This window comes from Aptenodytes patagonicus, chromosome Z, assembly GCF_965638725.1.
Source record: "Aptenodytes patagonicus chromosome Z, bAptPat1.pri.cur, whole genome shotgun sequence".
Lineage (NCBI taxonomy): Eukaryota > Metazoa > Chordata > Aves > Sphenisciformes > Spheniscidae > Aptenodytes > Aptenodytes patagonicus.
This window is the reverse complement of record NC_134982.1, coordinates 83,385,503-83,408,242: the sequence shown is the minus strand read 5'-3', so window position 1 is coordinate 83,408,242 and position 22,740 is coordinate 83,385,503. Positions and strand designations below refer to the sequence as shown.

Below are 22,740 nucleotides of genomic sequence, written 5' to 3'. Positions count from 1 at the left end.
CTTGTCTGGCCTTGCTGAAATCAAACTGATAGCAATACTTTTAGAGAAATATCCGACCCTTGTTTAGGAAAGGAAATATTAAAACTACAATAATCTGGTTGATCAGAATTGAATTAAATAACATTTTTTTTTATAATTTCATTTGCCACTGAATTTAATTTCATACTCTGTCTGTAACAAGCAGTATTGTATCCATGCTGCTCATGAGCTGTGTTCATTCAAAAATGGTCCATAGTAGTTCCACTGTTCTTCTTTGACTTGGCAGCCCTAAATCACAGCCCTGTTTGTTGCCTACCATTTGCCTGCCTTTGCAAATTTTGTCTACTTCAGCTCTATAGGGCTGATTGTCCTGTGAGACATAGAATCATGTGATGTTACTGAATACCTTTTGCCTGTCCAAGAAGAAAACTACATTTTCTGCGCTGAAGTCACTTAGCTTGGTGGTACAGGTCTTCCTGGAACCTGAGAAGTCTACTGGTTGAGTGGGAGAGATGGGACTTGTGGGTGCGAGTTAACAAGTCTAGTTTGTTTGTGCCTTTACAGTCTTCACTACCATATTTGGATAGGAAGGAGACAATTTAGCTTTATAAACACAGATTTTTTTTCATGTCTTTACCCAGCATGTGGTACGTGAAACACAGTGGCAATGGTCTGCCTGGTGAGAACTGGAGCAGCAAAGAGAATGTGATTAATAGAAATCCAAAGTGCAGTACAGTGAAACGTAACGGCAATGGCCTACCTGGTGAGAACAAAGTGATGAAGGGAGCGTGATTAAAAGGAATCAAAACGGCCTAGCAAAGCAGCTGAGTAGTAGCACAAGAGAAGGGGAGGGAACTGATTCCACAGTTCAAGTGAAACTTAGGAAAATTAAGTTTTGCTGATTAGTAAGTGGCATGTGTAATCTGTAGAACTACACATTTCCACTCTTTGGGAATACAGAAAATGTTGAAGAATCTGGAGAAGGGTCCTCAAACCCTTTGTCAGGGCAAAATGGTGACAGAGGAGCTGAGAGTACAGGTGTTGTGCTTCAGGGAAAGTAGAAAAATATGCTCAGTTTATGGGGTTGTATGGTAAACAAAATCATGCCACACTCTTTGTGTAACTACAGTTACAAAAGAAACAGTGCATTTAGTAACTGATGAATTGAGCATTTTCCAAAGAACTGAAGCACATTCATAGTACTTTTTTTTTTTTTTAAAGATTTCTTTTTTTAAAATATACATGCACTGTAAAATTTTTAACAAGTGTTCAGGGTTCATTATTCTCAAGCATGCAACTTGAATAGACTTGGATTTCTGATTGGCTATGAGGATTCATCAACGTTAGGACCAGAACAGATCATTAGGAAATACAGTATGACCTCCTGTAAATCACAGTGTGTCATCACACGCAAATATTGTTGCATGGAGTCCAAAGAGTCAGACTAAAGCTTTGCATTTCTCAGGAAGCTTCCAAATGTGATATATACAGAAAGAAGAGGGGATTTTAGAGAAGGGAATTTGAGGAGGTGAGAGAAGCCCAGCTGATCTAGTTGGCAATCTCTGCTCTAAATGTAGCTGGAAAATGCCATTGTTTCAATTATGCATATTTCAGGGTAATTTTTTTTCCTGACCATTTACCTGTCTACCACTGTGGTACAATATACAGTTACATCTTCATCTAGAAACATCACTTCATGTTTTGAGGTGAATGTCTCCAATTTACTGAACTTTGTTATCTTTGTCAGCACAATGTGTTTAAAAAGAAAGCAAAAAGCTTTTCAGCATCAGATTTATTTTCTATATGTAAATAGTGCTCGGGTGCTTCTCTATTTATGTTTCCATCACCTGAGTAACAGAACTCTCTAACCCTTATTTCTGATTATTTCTAGTGTTTCTTGTTCTGGTAACATTTCTGAGGTGATAATTTTCTCCATCTTTGATATTTTCAAGTCTTTCCTGAATTGTAGACACAAGAACTGGATACCTTAATCCAAATCTGTTTTAGCAGTGTTATAAGAAGAAGTAAACTAATTTTTATGGGGTTTTTTTAAGATCTATTATGTGTCTATATCCAGGAATCTCCTAATATTGAAAAGGAGTGGGTGAGATGATGGAAAATGGACTGTATGACACACAGCAAAATAATTCTTTGATCAGTGGGTAAATATAGATTGCTGATGAGAAAGCCATGGAGCGAGAAAAGATATTAATCTGGCATGCAATCATACAGCAGAATCATTGTCATGTAGGCAACTGGATATTGCAAGCTGTACATAGGACTGTGCAGAGTACAGTATCAACAGTGGTCCCAACCTGAAAGAGGGGGAGAGTGCGGTGTGTGCAGTCGAACAAAGTGTAAGGTTGTGTAATTCAATGTGATGAGCAGCCAGAGAGAAGCTGAATGTAGAAATAAAGTTTCCCATAAATATTCCAGTAGTAATGTTGATGAATGAAAGGATGAGCAGTATGAAACCCCATAGTATTTTGAAATGCACCAGAACTGATCAGCAGCTTAGTGTCTGGGATAAACTGAGGGTTCTGTTTTTACCCCGGACAACTTCAGTAGTTATTTAAAAACAAATACTAGTACTGGCTGTTATCCAATATAGTGTGCCCTAAACAAAACCGGACGAGAAATGATAAATTCTTCTGGATTGTTCTGACCACCTGCAACACATTTTTGGAGGATGTTCCTGAACATGGGCTCTTTGTGGGTCCAGATGTATCCTTGGTTAACATAACACCAGGTACAACTGGCATTATGGTGATGGCATTCTTACTGAAAAGATAAAGGAAAAAGCAACCTGTGATAATGATAAGAGGTGGTGGCAACCTGTAAATACAATTTTATTGCAGAGCAGCAGCAGGTAACAGGCCATACTTGCAAGAGGTGATGCAGACCAGAGGACATCTATGGGATATCCTTTTGAAAGGCTTATGAGAACCTTATTCACTCTCCGGTTTGGCATGGGAGAGCTGGAAGAAGTTTGATATATGAACAACCTAAAGAATTAGTGTCACTAGCATCATAGGTTGGAAACAAATCCCCAAACCACAGTAGTTATTCAAACAATTTGGGATGCTTATTCATGGAATATCATACTTGAAGTTGTATACAGCATACAGAAAAAACAAAACAAGGAAGTTTATAGCCAGTAAAAAGTCTAATTGATTTGCAAGATTTCCATCAGGAGATTTTTGGAAAGTAATTTGGACTTTTATTTAAAAAAACCCCAACATCGCACTTGTCACTATGCAGTGCAGAACAAACAATACAGAAAACAGACAAGAAGTACCCTTTAAAGGCTTCAAGGTGACTAAGAAAGGCAAAAGGACTTTTAGGAGATGAAGGAGAGGAAACATGGACAGAAAACGTTTTGGTTTGCTTGTTTTCAGTTTGCTGTTTCAATTTTTATGGATAACATGGATTTACCATTAACTGCTTTCCTCCATAATGTTATTAGGAAACAACATCTGCCATTCCTTAGTTTTTACCAAGTCCCTCAATCCACCAAAGTGACTGTCACTTTTTAAGTTGCCTGGTAAATCAGGTATAAGACTATATGAAGGAAAAGAAAGCTTATTAAATTGATCTGTCCTCTCCGCTGAGGAGCACGAAGCTTCTGCCAGTATGAAAAAAGCAAAAAAAACCCCCTCTCCTGTGACCTGATTGACCGCCTTGATGCACAGTAGCCAACCGCAGACCTGCAACTACTGACTTTCCCCAGACTTGTGAGGCCAGATGCAGAGTGAAGGCTGAAGATTTTTGCACTATAATACGTTTATGTTTCAGAAAACAGCTGGAACCTCTTTAAGCTTCTCACTCATTGAGGTGTGCATTTGTCATGGCAAAATGGTAGCAAAATTTATATGATCACTTTCTGCTGGGAAAGCTTGACCTAATTACAGAGGAATTAATTATCCTGGAGTTGTAAGCTCGGATTTTGTCCTGGCTAGACTAAACTCCAGTGATTTCAGTGGAGTTTCTGTCTGTATTATATAGGTCTGATTTGTCCCTCAGTGGTGTGAGGGAGCATTTAAAAATTCTCAAACTGCAAGATAGTACAGTAAAAGAAGCACAGCCAGTGGAAGGTAATATAAATGTGTATTTGATTGATTTATTCCAGGTCACCAGGAGACAATAAATTCAGTCAGTCACTTTTACATTTATAAAGCGAAGCTCATGTAAAGACCTTTGTGTGGTGCAAAGAATCAATAAGAAGATACATAAGTGAAGGAAATTCAGTCAAATATTGGCTGTTTCACTTTAGTCATTGACTGCAGATAGCAATCAGACATTTTGCTCTATCACCCTACAGTAGGAGGGCATCTATGTATGTGTATATGTGTGGGTTGTTTTTTTTTTTTACATATATAGTGTGTCATTTTGTCCTTTTAATGCAGAGTCATGGCTAAAATTCACTAGGTTAAAACATGGAATATTTATGAAGTAGAAGAATTTGCTCACCAGATGAATATTTCATGACTACTATTTTTTATGTCTATTTCTTGAATATATCTTGCATTTAGTCATAATAATCTTTGATGTAGAAAGATCTTGCAGAATGCTGTACATAGTAATTAACATAGACTTTAAAACACATGGTTTAATTTAAAATTTAATATTCTAGCAAATTTCCTTAAGGGGATTATTTTCTGTTCAGTGAAGTCATCATAAAATTCCTAGTGAAAAAAAGGTTTTGGAGAGGAAAAAAATTGATTTTGTTTGACAAAATATTGTGGGATTAATTTTTGTCTTTTAGTTAAGTCAGTGGAATTATTTCAAGTTTACTTTGTTATTAGATACTGGAATTAGATACTATTTCATGTTAATGTTAATAATGCTGTATAAAGCTGAGCAACTGAAAATGCAATCAAACTGCATCTGCTAGCATTATAGGCATTTAGATTGCCCATCTTTAAACCTGAACTTTTTTTTGCATTAATATTAACTAGAAAATGCCATGGGGGCCATGCAAATTATTCATGAATGTGAGTTAAATTCAGAAGGAATTTTTTACTTTAAAAACTAACAGATATATCTTTGACCTACAAACTAACAGAAAAAGGTTTAACCTAAAAACTTGGGAAATTAATCATGAAAATATATTAATGAATTTCATTTTTATTTTTGTGAGACAATGTTTATTGATGTCTAATTTTGAATTTTTTAAAAAATATTCCAAGTGTTTTAAAATTTTGGGGGTTTTATTTTGTCTCTTAAAAGGGTTGAAATTAAGATGAAGTATTTCACTACAAGCATGAAAGTTTTAGGTTGACCCAAATACAAAGTTTTTCACTTCTGCTTAATATATACTACTTTTTTTTCCATTAGGTGGGGAAAAAAATACCCAACAAAAGATTATTCTTCAGGTTCTGTCCTGAAGAAAGCAATTAATGATGGAGAAGACAAGCTAGTAATTTCTTTTTCCTTCATCCACCTAACTGTAATGAAAATCAATCGTGTTCCAGTCAAGGTTTTCTCAGTAGTTCCTCTGAGTTAAGTATGTGAGTATCTGCCTGTCATTTTCCCCGATCTCCAGAAACATACACTTAGAGCATTTAAATGTATTTACCTTGAACATTAGAAATGAAGACTATGGAAGCAGTAGGGATTTTTCCATCACTGTCATTGTAATTATACTTTAAATGTAATGTATTTCAATAATGATAGTATGACAGTCAACATGTCACAAAATGCACGTTAGGTCGCTATCTAAAGAGATTGAAAGGTGGCAAATACTTTAAGGAAAAAAAGTTGATTAACGGTAGAAATATATTTTGTTTCTCTCCCATTGCACAGCCCTTCTGTTGATTGTTCTTTAAACACAATGCGATTCACCGAATTGCAGCAGGGTTGAGGTGCGAAGGGACCTCTGGTGGTCCTCTGGTCCAATCCCCCTGCTCAAGCAGGGCTACCTAGAGCTGGTTGCCCAGGACCATGTCAAGATGGCTTTTGGATATCTCCAAGGAGGGAGACTCCACAGCCTCTCTGGCCCTGTAAGAAAAATATGAAAATCTTACATATTGTCCAGTGTCCAGAATCCAGAATGGTGAGCACTTTGACAGCCCAAACAAAAGTGCCACATCAGCAGATAAGAGGTAAGGCTACGGGTCTTGTACTCAGTGGTTCAGAGCACCATACAGCTTTGGTGTGTACCCTGCATTTCTGTACGCCTTTTTACAAAGAACACAAGGCATTACTGCATCCAGAAGAAAGGATCAAGGTATTGATTTACATTATTCTGACCTGAACCAACCAAGTAAAAAGCGTTTGCGACATCTCGAGTGTCAAGGAGAACAGCTTATATGAATAGTAATCCTTGTTTTTGTGATGGTCTGCAACAGCGTGCAGTGGAGATAAGAGTGTGTAGAAGTGCTCTAGATTCCACCAAACGTAAGTTGGAAGGGGGTGACGCAAGGAGAGGTTTTGCCATCTGTTTGCAGCATGGAAGAGGGAAAATCAAAGGGAATTAAGGACAGATGTTTAACACAGCTCGCCAGAGACAGACAGCTCTTATTTCTCATGGTGGGAGGTGCTGGTTGGAATTGCTTTTGAAATGCAGCCACTGGAGAGGGTGCTAGGCATCCTCTGAAAACACAGAACTCTGCTTCTGATGGAAGGTGCACGGAAAATTAATAAATCTGCTCTGAGGAACGCATGGAAAAGTAGGCGTGAGGTGGGTTTCAGAAAATCCATATAGTCAGGATGAAAAAAATCTTTAAAAAAACCCAGCTCAAAATCAATAGGCCTGCCTCTTACACTAATGAAAATTGAAAGGGGTGGAGGAGCACCAGAGTGCTGACTGACGGCTGCTGTGAAAATGCTTCTTACAGGGGTGAAGTCAGAGAGGCTGATAAACTTTTGACTTCTAGTGGCTTTATTCATTAAGATAAAAGAAAAATCAATGTAAATTATCTTCACTTGTTCATGAGAAAAAGCCTTGAGTATTCAAATTTTAATTATTTTGTGAAAAATTAAGAATAGTATGTAGATGACAGATTAAGGGGAAAAATGTAGCATTTCTGAGAAGATTAAAGAAACCTCACACCAGCGGTAGTTTTTTACCTCATACCACCGTGTTATCTCTTGCATATGTCTGCATACAACAAAACCATGTTCGTGTTAGCAAGAGAGAAAAACATCTGTTTTTACACCTACGTTTAAACATGTTTCTCTTTCGACATTTCTGTTCGTTGAGATACAGTTGTCAGCAAAGGACCTCGCATGCTCAGTAAAACCAGTCTAGGTCACAGTAATGTGTTCAAACTGCCCCAGGTTTAAAGTAAGCTTCTTTGTCGCTTATATATTGGGACAGAACAATGTGCTAGGTTTGAAAAGGTCCAGGTTCAGTATGGCCTCTGAAGATAACCTTAGATAAATTGATATTTTCTATGAGTCATTGACGCTGTTTCTAACATAGACATATGGTAATAAATTCTTTGAGATCTAGATGAGGGCAGTGTTTTATTGAAGCTGGACATTATTGCCACTGTTTTGCCACAGTCTACATACATATTTTTCAACATATATTTTTCAATATTAAACACTAATGGATTCAAATATATTTAGGTATTTATTCCGGTTGTACTGGAGTTAAATATAAAGCCAGTATTAGCTACAAAGGTAATAGGACCTTCTTTTGTTTCTGCCCAATCAGAAAAGTTAGAAGTGAATACTGGTATGTCAATCATTCCTTAAACAGTATGTTCCAGTCTCCAAAATTTACCTGAGCAATCGAAATACAGTTTTATTCATTCAAAAACACCTGCTTTGTCTTTCTTGCACCAGGACTCAAGTCTTCTCTTTTCTATACCTGTATTCATGCCATGTAGCTTTATGGTGGGGTATTTCCTGTTCCTTATTCCTGAAGTTACTAAAAAAAGATTAAAAACACATACCGCACCAAAGCAGTATGTCTCCCTGCATGGGACTCCTCTAACACCACATCCTTCATTTTAGCTGCCGTCTGCTCCTTTGAATTCTCCTCTTGGCACGTCATACAATTTACAACTCAAATTTTCTGTGATGAAGATTGTGTTGCATGGAAATTATCTCAGTAAAGCAGTATGCCGGCCCTCAGTCATGCTGAAAAGAGTACTAAAGACTTGGATTTAAAAAAAAAGTTAGTTCTTCTGTAGGGCCTATGAACCAAGCAAGGCATTTGAACTGAGAACTGTACGCCCCTGGTCCTATGCGGTTTTGTTTAGTATGTTGTAGAGTATTTTCTATGAAACAGTGACTATTGAGTACTTTTCCTTTCGTCTTGATGCAATCTAAAGACTTTTCATACGATGATAAAATTGTTGTCTCTTTGTTGGTTTACACAGCTTCTTTCCCCAGAAAGGATGGCAGTACAATCTTTGTAACTGGCCTGTCAGAAAATTTGCCAAAAACCACAAAGTATTTGGGAAAGCACTGAAAATTGCAGGTTACATATTTGTCCTGAAATTTTAGGGTTTGAAAGTCATTGGGTTTTCCTGTGTGTTTATTGAACTTCCTAGTATGTATTTCAGCGAGGCAAGCTGGTCAATCTGGTCGTAATTTGCTGGCAGGAGACTGGCTGGTTGAGGTTAGTCTGGGGTAAGAAATGGCACAATAGTGTCACAGAAAATTCATGCATTAAAGTTGGAATCTGATGTTACAGGACCATGCACAGTTGGGGTTTATTTGTCTTAACTACTATTTTCTGCTCTGTTTTGAGCATTGTTTATTGTCTTTTGAATCTTTCCTCATTCTATTGGATATTGGATATTGGATATTGTCACGTAGTATGGTAGTAATTCTACCCTTTTATTTCTGGTGGAAGATTTGGTGATGCTCAAACCCTGTTCAACCTTTACTTATCTCAGTCCCACTTTGTTTCAGCCTGAATTTTTGTACCTTTGAGGAAGCCTTGCTCTCCTCCCTTGCGCAGAGAGCAAGTGCCAGGAGTTTCCCCGCTTTGAGTAAACTGTTCTCAAAAGCAGATCAAACTGCCCTCTCAGTCAGCCTCTGTCATCTGCGGATTGAGATGCAACACATTTTCAGCCCATAATACAAAGGAATGGTATATCTGGCATGGCACCAGTACCTTTGACTTGGCCTGGATCAAGTACTTGGGTACACATCTGCAGTGAGAGCTAATCCAGCCTCCTGTACAAGTCCAAAACCAGACTCCAACACACTGTGAGCATCTGAGTGGGCTTTTATTGTGGCTTGTGTTTTTTTTTCCCAAGAGGGAGAATATCTGTAAAATAAAAATTATCATCATCATCATTATTACTTTGCAGTGTAATGTATGATGTTATTTTAAAATTCTCCATTCACGTAAGAATAGGTGGTCAAATTTCCTTTAAAACACACAAAAACAACCAAGCGAAAAAGCTTAAGGCAAGTGACTGAAATATGAAAATATCAAATTATTTGGCTTGGAAGGTGAAGCTTTCTGTGTGTAACTATGGGGATATCCTGGATAGGTTTTTGCATCCATAAGTTTAACAGATGCTAGCAGGTACCTACTTAACCATAACTATATTTTATAGCCTTTTTTAGTATTCAATTTTAAGGTTATGCATTTAGACGCTGGAGAATGTTCTTAGAAATCTAAAGAAGCAAAGACTACTGCACACTGATTTATGGTCTTAGTCAGTTATTTGAGTACACTTGGTTTTGTACATAAAAGTGCTAGCATATTTTCTGATTACATTCTTTGCTCTTTTGGAACATGCACATCTTCTCAAAACTGCATATGGCAACGTGTATGTGTGTGTGTATGTAAAATTGTGTGATATTTCAAGTCATGACAGACTACTCCTGGTCTCAGAATTGCAGCTTTAAGTACTGTTGTGCCTTTGGCAGCACTTGAAACCTTGGCAAGAGCTGCAACTGACTAAGAACTGAATAATTGTTTTAAAACCAAATCTTTTTACGCTGTTTTCCTTAAGCAGAATATCCTGCCAAATACTAGGCTCAGTGGGCACTGCATTGACTGCCTTGTTCTACAGAGTTGTAAATGTGAAGGCATTAACCACAGAAATCATTATCTAATCTTGTCTTCTGCAAAATGTAGAATTTCACCTAACTAAATCTTTTATTTCATATTTAAACGTTTTCATTCAGCACCAGGCCCTGATGCTTAGAAAATAAAGACTAGTGAGAATGAATTAACCACCTCTACTGGCATTTCCAACACTGTCATTTTAAGACACTAGTATTCTAGATTTTAATAACATCTGAAATTTTGCTCAGATACACACTTTTTGTTAGAAATTTGTTTCTTGAAATAAAATAATGAAGAGAAGAAAGAGTAAGTTCCTCATACATTTTAAGTGCTTAAGTGGATGTAAACCTATGCAGAGTGATAGGTTTCCTCTCTTAAGTGCCACAGGCATTTCCATGGCTTCTTAATTAATGACTTTGTTTTCCATTTAACATCTGTCATCCAAGCAGACTTTTATCAGTTCATAGTGAGTTATCACCGACATGCACTAGTGAGTTGCCTGGTGTCTTCCTTCTTGTTTTGTTTTGTTTTGTTTTTCAAGAATAGCTGCAAACACAGCTTAGCCAGCTGAAGCTAGAAGGAGGCACTGCTGTTCCCAAGGGCCTGTGAATGGTGAAGAATGTGCTGGTGACCCAGTACTACAATTACAATTAACACACAATAAGAGAACAAGCCAAACCTCACTTTTAAACTGTGAGATAAAAACCTCTTACTCACACAGACAGATGTATCTTTGACCGACTGGCATAAATGGTGCATTTTCCAGAATCTCACATTCACACATCTTGAAAACAATCTGGTTTTCTTAGGGTTTGCTTCCCCTCTTTATAACTAGGGGTGATGATTATTTATATCAGTTGTTGCAGGGGCAGCCAGCTGAGTTGGTTGAGTTAGTTGTTACGAGTTGGTGAGATAGCGTTAATCATCTGAGCTGTGTCTTTAGCACATTTAACCTGACAGCATGGGACAGAGTGAGGTTGGGTGCAAGGGGGGCTTTGGTGGAAACACAGCTTGTTTCAGCTCTTTGCTTGACGATGGGTTGCCTCATCAGTCATGCCAATAGTGCCCACAGGGCCATGTTGAGAACCAAAGAAGATTGAGCCAGTTTATGGAAAAATGAACTGAAGTCTGTTGAATGGGGAGTGCGTGAAGAGGCAGACTTCTTAAGCGCGTATTTTCAATGAAACATCTGTAGCATTAAAATCACATTCTTAATGACTGATGCTGAGTTTTTGGGAAGTCAGTCAGTCAGTTGCGGTAGCATGCAGGTCCTCCGAGACCCTGAGATTTGATGCTGAGGGGTATATCATTTATTTTTGATGTTGCATTCAGAAAAAAATTATTTGCTGTTGGATTCTGCTCTTCACAGGTGGTTCATCTGGATAATTTTGTAGAGCTCTGGCATAGCCTTTTCCATAGAGATAATGTCATATATCTAAGTTTATTCTTTTATTTATGAGTCTTATGTTTCATTTGAACATTAAAGGCAAACATATTTCACATTAATATAAAATTAGCACAAGCCTTAATATAAACACAAAACTAATGTAATGTGACGTAATACATAATATAATATAGCACCTTGTTACACTGAATCTGCTTCCCTCAACTTTCCTGTACTTCAAAGTTCAGATTTTTCCCAGAGCTGTCAAGGCTTCTACCTTTGTAACAGAAATAATCAGAAGTCTGACACAGGTATTCAGATACTCTCCAAGCATTGCCTTCTTACATTATCTCTCTTAAACTATGTTGGACGATACATGTCCTGGTATATGCTTTCCAGATCTGCCCATGTCTTCTTGGATTTTTTTCCCCGCTAATACCGTGCAGTGTTATTCACCTCGAAGGAAAACATGATTAAGTTTTCAAAGTGAGCATCAGCTTTTCTCTAAGAAGGTAAAAACTAATGTTTGTGCTGCCATATATCTTATTATATTTTGTCAATGATGCATTAAAACAGGAAGAAAATGTTCTTGAAAATGCTTTAAAGCTGCAGGGTAATTTACAGTTTAAGGACATGCAATGCTGTTATCAGACCATAACTTGGGGATGTCTGTAGCTGTTTGGGGGGCTTTTTTGTCAAATGCCTGGCTCCTCTATGCAAGTCTCGCTGCTCTGGAGTCAGAAGGAGAAAGCCAGGCTGATGGTGATCCACCACACAGTGTAGTGAGTCACCAGCTTGTGCCACCTCAGTTGAGCAAGGCAATTCCAGCTTACTCCCTCTCCACCCCTCTGAAATAAGTAAAGAGAGCAAATTACAGATAATTACTATGGAAATGACTCACTGTATAAATAGCTTTTAAAAATAACTTCTAGTTTTAAATCACTGCTGATGAAAAAAAAAGTGGTGTTGTGTAGGAAGTTTTTGGTGTGGCAATTTAGTGCATTTACTTAACGAGTGGAAAGCAGAGTGCTGACATCGCATTTGAGCTGGCATGATAAAGCAAAAATAGTGTATTCTTAGAGTATTCAATAGCTTACTGAAGGCTGTTTTTTCAAACACGGTTTATCAAGTTATGGGGGCGTGAAAGAAGTCCTGGCACATATAGCAAGAGAATAAGTTCATCTGATTTTTAAAAAAGTGTTCATGAAGTACAAACAAGTCCATAACTGCATTTTCATATCTATTTTTAATATGCATTTTTAATTTCTGTCTAGGGTTAAGAAATCTAGTTTTGACAAGTAGAACTAGGTCTGTTCCATTTTACAAAAGCAGTTCTAACTAACTCTAGTCTAACTCAGACAAGAAATGAACATATTCTGTTCCTGAAAGAGCCTAAACTAGCAATCAAATAGTCAAAATTAATTAAATAATCAGAAAAGTAACATTATTGGCATAGCTGTCTTGGCATCTGAATGATTACTTCAGCTGAGATTCAGCTATCCTATTTTATTTAGACGTGTACCTAAGTGCAGAGTGGTTCCACTGAAACAACCATCAGAGGAATAAGAGAATCCATTTTTGAATTGCTAATGCTGGTATTCATCCCAATAATTAAGTTTAAGAATATTATTCAAATAGCAGTCTGAAAAAAATTGTTACTGGAATGAATATTCTTTGTATAATTGGACAATTTTGTTTAACCAGTTTTAATACACAGTCACTAGTACTTTTAATTATTTGTTGCTCAAGCAGCAGTTGAGCTTGCAGCTAATACAGATTTTGGGTATTTGTAAAATTTAATAATGGAACTTCTAACTAACTTTCATGTTCTGTTCTGTTTGTGTAGTCGTCCTCTCTGCCACTGGTAACTTGAGAAATTACAACATGCTTGATTGACTTAGTTTGTAGTTTGTTTATTTACTTCTGATTCTGTTGTTTTTAAGATTTAAATACTCAGTTTCTTTTTGTGGAATCAGCTGTCATGTTGTTGTTGAACTAATGATGTATCTGATTAGTTCAATTTAGAAACGGTAGGGTGGTATTTTCCCTTCTTTCTTTCATTGTCTTGAAATCCTCTACTGTTACAAACACATTTTACTTAAATTCAGTAATTATGCAGTAAAAGAACATGTTATTGTGAAACTTAAAAGCTTAATGTGATCTCTACATATATACAGCTCAGAATGGATTCATCTAGTTTCAAAACACACGTCTAGACACTAAATGAGGAGTTAAAAAAGGGAAGGGTTAGCCTGTTAAATACCCTGTTTAGGTCATTTTAGCTTACGCGTTTCATAATGTACTGTTCTTGTAATGTAGCCATCTTAAGTGTTTATTTGAACACCAAGCTGTATAAATAAAAATCACCTATTTACCTCAGGAAACTTTAGTTAGAGACAAGATAGTTCGCTGGTGCTTCAGACAGTAATTCATTATCTTCTATCGATTGGATTTGACAGCCCCCAAAAGGACACCTTGCTACTCTGCAATTAGAAATAACTGATGTGTCCAGCATTAATTGTCACATACAGTTGCATATAGAATATTGTACTGAATTAACAAAGCTTTATAGTTGGTCTCAAATGCAGTTGGTGTCTGTTGACAAGGCCTCTGCTATGTCTGACAAAGTTTCACTAAACAGAGGACAGATCTTCCTGCTCCTTTCCTAATTTCTCCCAACATAATACACGGAGTGATACTGAAGGGAAAGAAGTCAGTTTACCAAGCATGCACTGATCTTTGAGAAAATGTTTGAAATCTTTATCCATGCCAAGTGCAAGCTCTGAAGCTGTCAGGGTGGATCAATGTCTGCCATTGCTGTAGGAGTGTTGTTTGTATGGAACTGATTCTGCAAGAAATCAAACAGAAGAATGTTCCATTTCAACGGGTAGAGGACACTCCTTAAAAGAGAAAAAATAAAAGTATGGATACCTGTGTTTAGTATCTTAAGAGGGTCTCTATATCACATATATGGAGAGTCCTGTCAGACTTCTAGGTGCTTTTAGAGTATCCAAGTGAGAAACACTTGATTGCTACTTTTTCTGTCATTGAAAACTTTGAAAGACTGTGAGAAGACTGTTTTTATGATGCATGTGTATATAAAACATACTGACTGCAAGGAGAGAAAGAACTAGGTCACTGATGTACTTTTAAAATACAGTTTTACTGTGAATACATCTGTTTCTTTCTTTTGAATGTACAGGTAATAGATAGTCTACAGTCAAAGGTGCTTTCTGATGGTAACTTAAGGCAATTTAATGGTTATCTATTGCCAAAAGGGAAATGTTCTTGTATGAAGATACGGATTTTTATTGCTTTCCTCAGACAATAAACAGCTGGATTGGACAGTCAAACAGGCAACTGCCTCCCTCCCGCCCCCCCCCACCCCCACGCCCCCCATCCTACCAGAAAAACAAAACAAAACAAAACCCAAAAACTGCCGTTTTTGCTCCCTGACTACTTAATTTCAGGATCATTAAATCATTACTGCCAGCACAAAGTTGGGAAGAAACTGAAGGGAACGGAAGGGGTGGAGGATGCAGAGATGGGAAAAAGATGTGGACTGTGCCTCTCATTAACTGCTAACCAGCCGCTGGCTTAGCTGTGTCATCAGACAACAGTCTTCATTAGCTAACCAGATAACTGGGTCCTGCAGTCGATTTTTTAGAAGGCTTTACCTTAAGAACAGCAACAGCTAGCTCTGGCAGTGAATTTGACTGCAGGGAAGTTAACTGAAACTCTTCTGTTGAGCATTGCTATTACAGTATTGGGCCTATCCTACTAGCTACATTAGAGGGAAAGGTTAAGAGTGTAATGCTATAAATGTAAGCTAAGATCTTAACTCATTTTAGCTTAGTTCTCCACGAAGATGAAACATCTGTTACTGAAGTTGATCAAACTATTTAGAATAAACTTTTTTCCATGATGTTTTATTGCTCATATATTAAGAAAATGTAAATAATATAACAATTAGCACTATTTGGATTTCTTCATCTCTCTTTTTCTCTCTCTCCCTTCCCTCCCCTTCCCCTTCCATATCCCCCCCTAACTTTTTGCACAGCCTCAATTGAAGAGGAACCAACTTCAGCAGGTATGAATAATTTAACACCTGCATCATGGTAACCATTCCTTGAGAGCTATCTTTTCTTCTAAATCATTTTAACCAGGTTTATCTTGTGCATAACACATGCTAAATAGCCATATCAGTGTTGGGTTCTTTTCTTTTCTCTCTGCTCCCCTTCCTTTCATCTTTTTTTCCCTCGGTTTGGAGTCAGTAGGAGATATACTCCTCCAGTAGTGGTTCAAACGCTTCCCTGCCACAGTTCCTTCCTTTTTGCTTCTTGCTTGGTTAAGCTGGCACATTGGGCTTCCCACAACAAACCAAGTCAAAAGCAATCAGGAGTTAAAAAAAATCAGTGTTTGTGCTATTTTTTTATCTGTCTTTATGCTGGTGAAGATCAATCATCTGCATCACCCCCAGAACTGGCATCCTTAAAGACAGCGCAGCCTGGGAATGAGCAGTGAAGGAAGGGAAGGACAGCGGGTGCAGAAGCACCCTGCTCAAAGAAAACATTCTGCAAACTGTGGCCTGGATATCTGCTCATTGAACTTTTATTTCCATTGACAGGCTGCCAAGTAGTGAGAACGGTTAACAACACAGTCATAAAAATTAGTTTAGGAGCTCCCCAAGAGACACAAACACGTAGTGTTTATTCTATTGCGAAGATTAACTATTTCTAATTAATTGGCAATCCATTAGCTTGGGAGTATTTAAAGAAAAAGAAGATGATGTACCAAAGAAGAATGCCACTAAACAGCTTAATGTATTTGAAATAGCATTGAGTTGTATAAACTCAGTGAGCTAAAACATCAAATGAATAGGGAGTCACTTTATAGTGGCTTGTTAAAAGAAGTAAAGGTCTCCAGAGGACCAAAGGAGAAAAGGTAAGGAAAGTAAATGAAGAAAGGAAGATGGCAAAGAAGGATTGAACACTGTTTACAACACAAACCTACAACTTGGGAGCAATATAAGTAATTAGGGTACAGTGGAGAATAATAAATGAAAGGATGGAGAACAAAGCCAAGAGCAGAACGTGAGAGAGGGAGAATAGTTAAGACTAGCACTGAATAGAGAAAGAAGCAAAAGGGCACTTTTAACATTAAGATAGTAGTGGAATGGAAAGAAAGCATGACTGAGATGAGAAAAAACACTGCGAAACAGAGAAAGGGTTTGGGAAAGATATAGAGTACTAACACACCCCTGAGGAGTATGTATTATAATTATTAAGCATCAGCCTTCAACTATCCGTTTCTTGAGAGATCTGTCAGTCTTGAAATTTTCATGGAAAATATCTTAATAGAAACCTATGCAGCTGTTAAATAGAAGTGTCAGTTACAAAAGGAAATCTTTTTTACCTAAGAAAGGAAAAAACTACCCCTTTTTTTCCCTTTATGGAATTGGTTTAATTATGCACATTTTGTAGAGATAGAGTTTAGAGGTATATATGAATACGCTGCAGTAATGTTCAAGACAATCTTGCTGTGGTTGTGCATTGTAAAACCATCATTCCTGTTGCGACCAGTGGAGCGTCCCATGAAGATACGGCCTCCCTCTTTGTATTTTGAACATCACTGCCGTTTTTGTGAGAGCCCACAACTGTGAGTTGGCCAAGCTAACCAGATACATCAGATGAAAATGGGTAAAAGGAGATAAGTGGAATTTATAAGACAGACACATGGGCTCCACTACAGATCTCTGTTAGACTTACCAGCTGAAATTTCAATAGTTTCACAAAAGCCTACAGATTCTATATTCAGTTCCTCAGGAGCCCTTGCCTTTTGGAGTGCCAGATGACATTGGGTTTTTTGCTTTTGTATTCATTTAAATGTATTGTTTTTAACCACTTCTGACTGCTTTGTTTTACTCTGCCCTAGTATCACTGCTTTATTTCCGCACATAATTCTTGTGTTCAACAAAGCTCAGCCAATAATTTACAATGAATGTCTTTTGAGCATTGTTCCATCACAGAATATTCCTAAATGTTCATAATCTCCTTGAATTCACCCATTATCAATAACATCTTTTACACCAGTATTTTTTCAAATATTTTCCACCAAGACTTGATCAGATATGTTTCAAACTCAAATCATTTACTTACTTGTGGTTGGTTGAATGAGCTGCACCTAGGTTTTAGCCATTATTTTTATTGTTATAGTTCTTAGTGTTTCAGGGTTTGCTGGCTTCTAAAAATGTGCCACAATAATTTATGCAGTAATAGCTATACCAGTGTAAATTTCTGTACGAAAACTCTTAATGGAAAGACTGGTGACCTTTTCATGTTAGTTATTCCATGAGAGGATGCTGTTTGCAGTAAGAGTATACATGTGGGAGTTGCACTGATACAACAATGCAGACAGATATTCCCACGCAGACAAATCAACAGCTAGAAGTACACAAACATGCAGCACGAGAATGTTTTTGTTCTTTGATTTGGACAGATGCAAAAATGCCTCTGGCATAAATGGTACATGGTAGATTTACAATATGAGACAAAACACATATTTGTAAACGTTTGTGCAAGTAAATCTCAACTGCTCAGAAATTATGTTACAAGGGAATATGACTAAATACCTGCAAAAGTAAGTGAATTAATGTAACGTTAACACTTTCTGTTATTTAATCTGGTTCTAGGACATTGATACTTCACATGATTAGATTCTTTGGGAATTAATTTGAAACAATTATTTTCTTGGGAATAATTTTGATTAATCCGAAGCTTTTTCAAGGAATTAATTTGACTAAACTCCAGGCACAGAATGATTTTTTTTTTTTCCTATTCAAATGAAAATTTCCACCTTTGGGAAAACAATTCTATTCTCTGCCTTGAGTAGCAAACTTTGGATCTTAAACTCTTCTGCTAGATATTAACAGAGTATAACCCATCTCTACATTTGCATGAAATGTGACTATGATAAAAATAAGCTATATTTAAGTATAGATACTATTTTTTGGTGTCGTGGTTTAACCTAGCAGGCAGCTAAACACCACATAGTCATTCACTCACTACCGCCAGTAGAAACGGGGAAGAGAATTGGGAAAAAGGTAAAACTCGTAGGTTTTATAACATCCCAAGGATATTCAAAATTTCAAGAGCTATTGTAACTAGCCTGGAGGAGAAGGGGAAGGTGAAGGAGCAGGGGAAAGTGTACCCCGCTTGTCTCCCCAATAGATTGGCTCTCCAAGGAGAAAAGGTAAAGAGTGTAAAGAAGTATGGAGATGATGGCAATGCTGAGTAGAAATACCAGATTAGTCTCACGACCAGTAATTTTATCATGTCATAAGCCAGTGTTACACAGTGCAGCAAAATGATATCCTTGATCCAGCCCCCAGAGGTGAAGCACAAGAGGGAACATAGAGAGCAAGTAAGGTGTTACCTAACACAACTCTGAGAACGAGCACAACAACTCTGAGAGCAGATAAATCAACATTGTGACCAGTGAATATTAACCTAATAAAGAATGCTTACAACAAATTTGTTTTAACATGCTCTGGTCAGATTTGTCGTTATCTCAACCCTTTGTGCCCCACTTTGGGTGCCAAAAAGGACTGTTGATGTTTAACCTGGCAGGCAGCTAAACACCACACAGCCCTTCGCTCACTCCCCCCCAGTGGGATGGGGGAAAGAATCATGAAAAAAGGTAAAACTCGTGGATTGAGATGAAGACAATTTAATAGGACAGAAAAGGAAGGGAAAATAATAATAATGATAAATTAATATGCAAAACAAGTGATGCACAATGCAGTTGCTCACCACCCGCTGACCAATGCCCAGCCATTTCCCGAGCAGCGGCTACACCTCCCCGGCTAGCTTTCCCCAGTTTATATACTGAGCATGACGTCCCATGGTATGGAATGTCCCTTTGGCCAGTTTGGGTCAGCTGTCCTGGCTGTGCCCCCTCCCAGCTTCTTGTGCACCTCCAGCCTCCTCACTGGCAGGGCAGTAGGAGAAGCTGAAAAGTCCTTGACTAGTGTAAGCACTGCTCAGCAACAACTAAAACATCAGTGTGTTATCAACATTATTCTCATCCTAAATCCAAACCACAGCACTGTACCAGCTACTAGGAAGGAAATTAACTCTATCCCAGCTGAAACCAGGACATTTAGAAATTCCATAGAATGAAACAATAATTTTCTGCAGAGGTGTACATATTTTGTTTTGGATCTTCCTCAGGAAAGCAGTGAAGTACGTAGTTAGTATTTGAATATCAGTGCACAGTAGACCTATTTTCTTTGTGAGCATGTGTTTTAAGCATGTGTTTGCTAGATTAGAGCTTAAATTAGGTGCAGTGAAAGTGCAACCTAGAAGCACAATAAAAAATTTAACAATGAAGTGCACTATCTTGCTCCTGGGGAAGTAAAAATCAGAACCAGACTGTTGCATTAAGAGCAGGAAAGTTTTAAATTTAGTGATGAAGGGCATGCATGTGAAAATGAAGTTATTTTTAAACCTTTGTTATAGAGATATTACTTGTTCTAGCTTTTCCAGAGGAAAATCTATGAATAAAGTGCAATTGTTCTTTACCTAGATGCTTTATAATTTATAGTTTCTATTGATTTTGCTCTAAGATATGACCAGATGTTGTTGTTTTGAAAGTAACAGACTAGTGCATTATTATGGGATTGTTTTAATACAACTTATTTCTCAAATTGTATTGACACTTACAAAGCTGTGTGTTCTGCTTAAAACAGATACCTCTTCCTCAGAGTAGGAAGGCAGTCATGCAGTTTGAAAGATGCGGGGGTGCTGAAAAATAAATAGAAACTGCATCCAAAGCCTCATGCTGTCACCTAGAGCCTTTCCCAGTAAGTTCAGTGGGACGTGCCTTGTATAGGCAGAAAGCAAGTTCTATTCGCTACCAGATTTTGCTCTTTTCCAAAAAAAAAAGCAGCAAGTTTCCTCCAGTTTGTGACATTTATCTTAGTGGAGCATAATTAACCTGCTGATTCTAGTCCTGATCTGGTAGTGTTGGGGAGGAGGTATGCACACACTTCCAGCTGCAAGGCCCAGAAGTCATCACTTAGCATTCAAAATCATTAGAAATACCTTATGATTGTCTTCTAAACACTCTGAGATAAGAGACTGCATTTAGTGTAACAGTTGCAGGGGAGGAAAGGTGAGAAGATTAATTGGAGGGCAACGTAGTATTTTTCCAAACAATACCTTTACTTACTAAAGAATATGAGGTAGGATAAATTGCAGCTAATACATTAATTTTATGAAGATTATAAACATTATTTGAACATTTTATGAACATTATAAACTTTTAATTGACCTGTGGTCAGGATCAAAATTAGAATTTCTTTTTCTATTCAACTGAAGGTATAAAACAATACTATTTCCCATGCTCTGCTCTTTGGGATAGAGTCTATGAGCACTATATGTCACTCTGACAACGCCCTCCGTGAGTAATCTCATAGAAGTGAAGTTACCAAAATTTTACTCTGATTGTTGTAACCACTAGGTTGAAGATTAATAATCCTGAAATAATAAATGCCTTGTGAGTATCTCTATAGAAATGGTATTTCACAGGGGTTCCTTCAGTTTCAGAATGCTTCAGTCTAATGAACTGTAATTATAACTCATTAAACATATTTCATCTAAGAAAAAGCATACTTACTTTTTGCATGCTTTTTAACCAAAGCTAAACCGAGGAGTTTTTCAAATGATCCTCACAGTTTCAACAAGGTTTTCCTTAGCCCTACTTCTGGATAAACATTGATCTAGATCTCTTTTTCCATTCCAGTTAAATACCTATTTTTTTATGTTGTCATAGACATCTAAACACTCTCTTTTGAGCCACTTCTTCATATCTGTTCATTTATTTTGAGTTTCAGATCAATTAAATAGTTTTACCAGAAGCTCATGCATCCTGTGAAAGCAAGCTAGGAAAATCTCAGGACAGTTGTCTTGGAGATTTGTTTCCATGTTTCTTTTCCGATCTACACACGTGGCATGAGTCTTTTAAAGCTGTTTATTGAACTAGGAGGAGGTTGCTTTGTTGAAAATTTTTAAGCCTAATGTATCAACTTCTGTTGGATGTCCTGCTGTTTGAACCTTTGCATCTCAAAAATGTTTCCCCGTGGTTTTATGTATTCCCTCCCTCTCCTCAAGGAGTCTGGAATCATTTCTAAAGATATCAAAGAGTAATTCTTCCAAGACACGATGAGACAGAGTACCGCATAACATGTGGCACTTTGTACACTGGTCTTTACACTGTGACTTTGGCTGAAATAATAAATACACGCCCCTTGAGACCATCACTTAACTGAAGCCATTCCTTGCTTTTGTCACCGATTTTTTTTTAAGCCTAGTGTTTCAGGTAACTGGGATTTGTGTCTTTGTATTCCATCTATATACAATATGCAAATATGTTTAGACTTTCATGACAATAAAAGCGCTTTTACAGTTTGAGTTTAATATTGATTTAATGAAATTTAGGTGTTGAAGAGATAGTAGACTCAATATATGACAGAAATTTCTTCTTCAAAGCCATTAGTAAAACATAATCCCTACAACAACCTTGTGACACGGTATGTACATGTACAGACAGCTGCATTATATATCTGTGTGCAACTACTACAAGCAGTCTATTTTTTCCCATGGAAAATAATATTACTCTTCTACAATTCCATGTGATATTTAATCTGTTCACTTCCTTATTTAGAATTTCAACTTCTATAAAAGTTACTTTAACATTTTTTCCTAAAGAAGTAAAAAACAAGGGAAAAAAATCACTTTTGAGAAACAACAAAAGTTAAAAATGCCATATAAAGTGGAGAAGGGGACTTCTATTGGAAAGTCTCTAGAATGAAGTTTAATCAGAAAAAGAAATCAAAAGATTAGAATAGAAAAGCACAATATCAGAAGTTGCAGGAAGAAAGTTGTACTAGAGATAGCACTTAAGAGTTATCAAAAAGTCATAAAAAATAGACAACTAAAAATCTTAAGATTTGCCCATTAACCTTACCCTATGAGCATGGTGTTAAGCAACAATTGAAATCTAAATTGCTTCCACGTTATGTGTTTTGTTTTGTTTCTGTTAGGACAACTCCAGGTTTCTCTGGCTATTAAAACTGGTGCTTTGTTTCTCCCCCAGATTTCTTGTGTTTAAGAAGCCCTTTAAAGCAGGGCACCACAGTATATTGCCTTAGTGTTTTCCTTGGAACCTATTTGCAGAATACAAAACTATATATCAGTCACTGTGTTTGAAAAAAAAAAGATTGAAAAAGATGAAAAATTAAAAGTAGTTATAAATTATTTTAACTAATAGATATTTCAAAACTGATTTACTGGACATAGCCTAGGTTCTTCTTAAGAGAGACCCTATTAGT

At 37.2% G+C, this 22,740-nt stretch overlaps 1 protein-coding gene across 2 annotated transcripts in view; it reads left to right on the top strand.

Moving 5' to 3' along the window:
* Positions 1–22,740, top strand: part of EDIL3 (EGF like repeats and discoidin domains 3) — a 261,173-nt gene that overhangs the window by 90,936 nt on the left and 147,497 nt on the right. Inside the window, exon 3 of one of the 2 annotated variants that reach the window (XM_076362437.1) lies at positions 15,409–15,438. The exons of the other annotated variant lie outside the window; for it this stretch is intronic. Coding sequence (XP_076218552.1) covers positions 15,409–15,438 — 30 coding nt within the window. The remainder of the gene's footprint in view (positions 1–15,408; positions 15,439–22,740) is intronic. 2 annotated transcript variants of the gene reach the window in all.